At 44.5% G+C, this 739-nt stretch overlaps 2 protein-coding genes across 4 annotated transcripts in view; one reads left to right on the top strand and one right to left on the bottom strand.

Annotated features, from left to right (window-relative positions):
- The window catches only part of LOC119591999 (mitogen-activated protein kinase kinase kinase 4-like), a gene marked incomplete in the record, with an annotated part of 37888 nt that overhangs the window by 24405 nt on the left and 12744 nt on the right, over positions 1-739 (top strand).
- Positions 56-739, bottom strand: part of LOC119592000 (microfibril-associated glycoprotein 4-like) — a gene marked incomplete at its 5' end in the record, with an annotated part of 5203 nt that continues 4519 nt past the window's right edge. For 2 of the 3 annotated variants that reach the window (XM_037940772.1, XM_037940770.1), the window contains 1 exon segment: positions 58-575. In XM_037940772.1, coding sequence (XP_037796700.1) covers positions 464-575 — 112 coding nt within the window. In that variant the 3' untranslated portion in view covers positions 58-463. 3 annotated transcript variants of the gene reach the window in all.

The following is a 739-nucleotide window of genomic DNA, read 5'->3' on the forward strand; positions in this document are numbered from 1 at the left end:
ACATTTTTAGTAGACAGTATTTTAACTTTTTCAAAAGGGTGTTAAGGAAATGTTATGACTTCTTTTTTTTTATTATTATTTAAAGGCATTACATTATATTGCCACAAAAGTATGCTAATATGTAAGTTGGCCAACATATATTTTACATTAGTCATTTTTCTTAAAGTTGGGAATAATAAGATAAAATACCTTTTCTTGTGGATTGAGGTAAAGAAATCCAGGATTCTATTTTCAAGGAGAGAACAGTTCAAGAAAGGTTCGGTGAGGAGAGTCCCGCCCTAGCTTCAAGAGTATCTCGAATGCTCAGACTTGTCCCTCTTGACTGTGTCCGTTGAGGGAGTTTCCTTCAAGGCTGATCACCTGTGAAGTCTGAGGATCAGCACCGGAGGGGAACTCCTTGAAGTCGAACTGGGCATGCAAGATCGGCGATGTCGGTAGAAGTGGAGGGCATGGAGGGACGATCTTAACCGTCATAGATGGCATAGGGATCGTATCCGTTGTAGGTGGAGTAAGGGTCGTAGGGTTCAGGGTCAGAGTGGATCTCGTCGTCTTCCACTTGGGGAGGTTCCTCGGGCCTGCAAGACGGAAAACGAATGATTTTTCTTTTCTTGTCTTTGCCAAGAGCCTCAGGCTCAGAATGAAGGTTCCAAGCCAACCCTACAGCTCCAGAGGCGAGCACCCGCACCCTGACCCCCCCCTCCGCACACACACTCGATCTGCTAAAAAAAAAAGGGCATAC

The sequence above is a fragment of the Penaeus monodon genome, chromosome 29 (genome assembly GCF_015228065.2).
Source record: "Penaeus monodon isolate SGIC_2016 chromosome 29, NSTDA_Pmon_1, whole genome shotgun sequence".
Taxonomy (NCBI): domain Eukaryota; kingdom Metazoa; phylum Arthropoda; class Malacostraca; order Decapoda; family Penaeidae; genus Penaeus; species Penaeus monodon.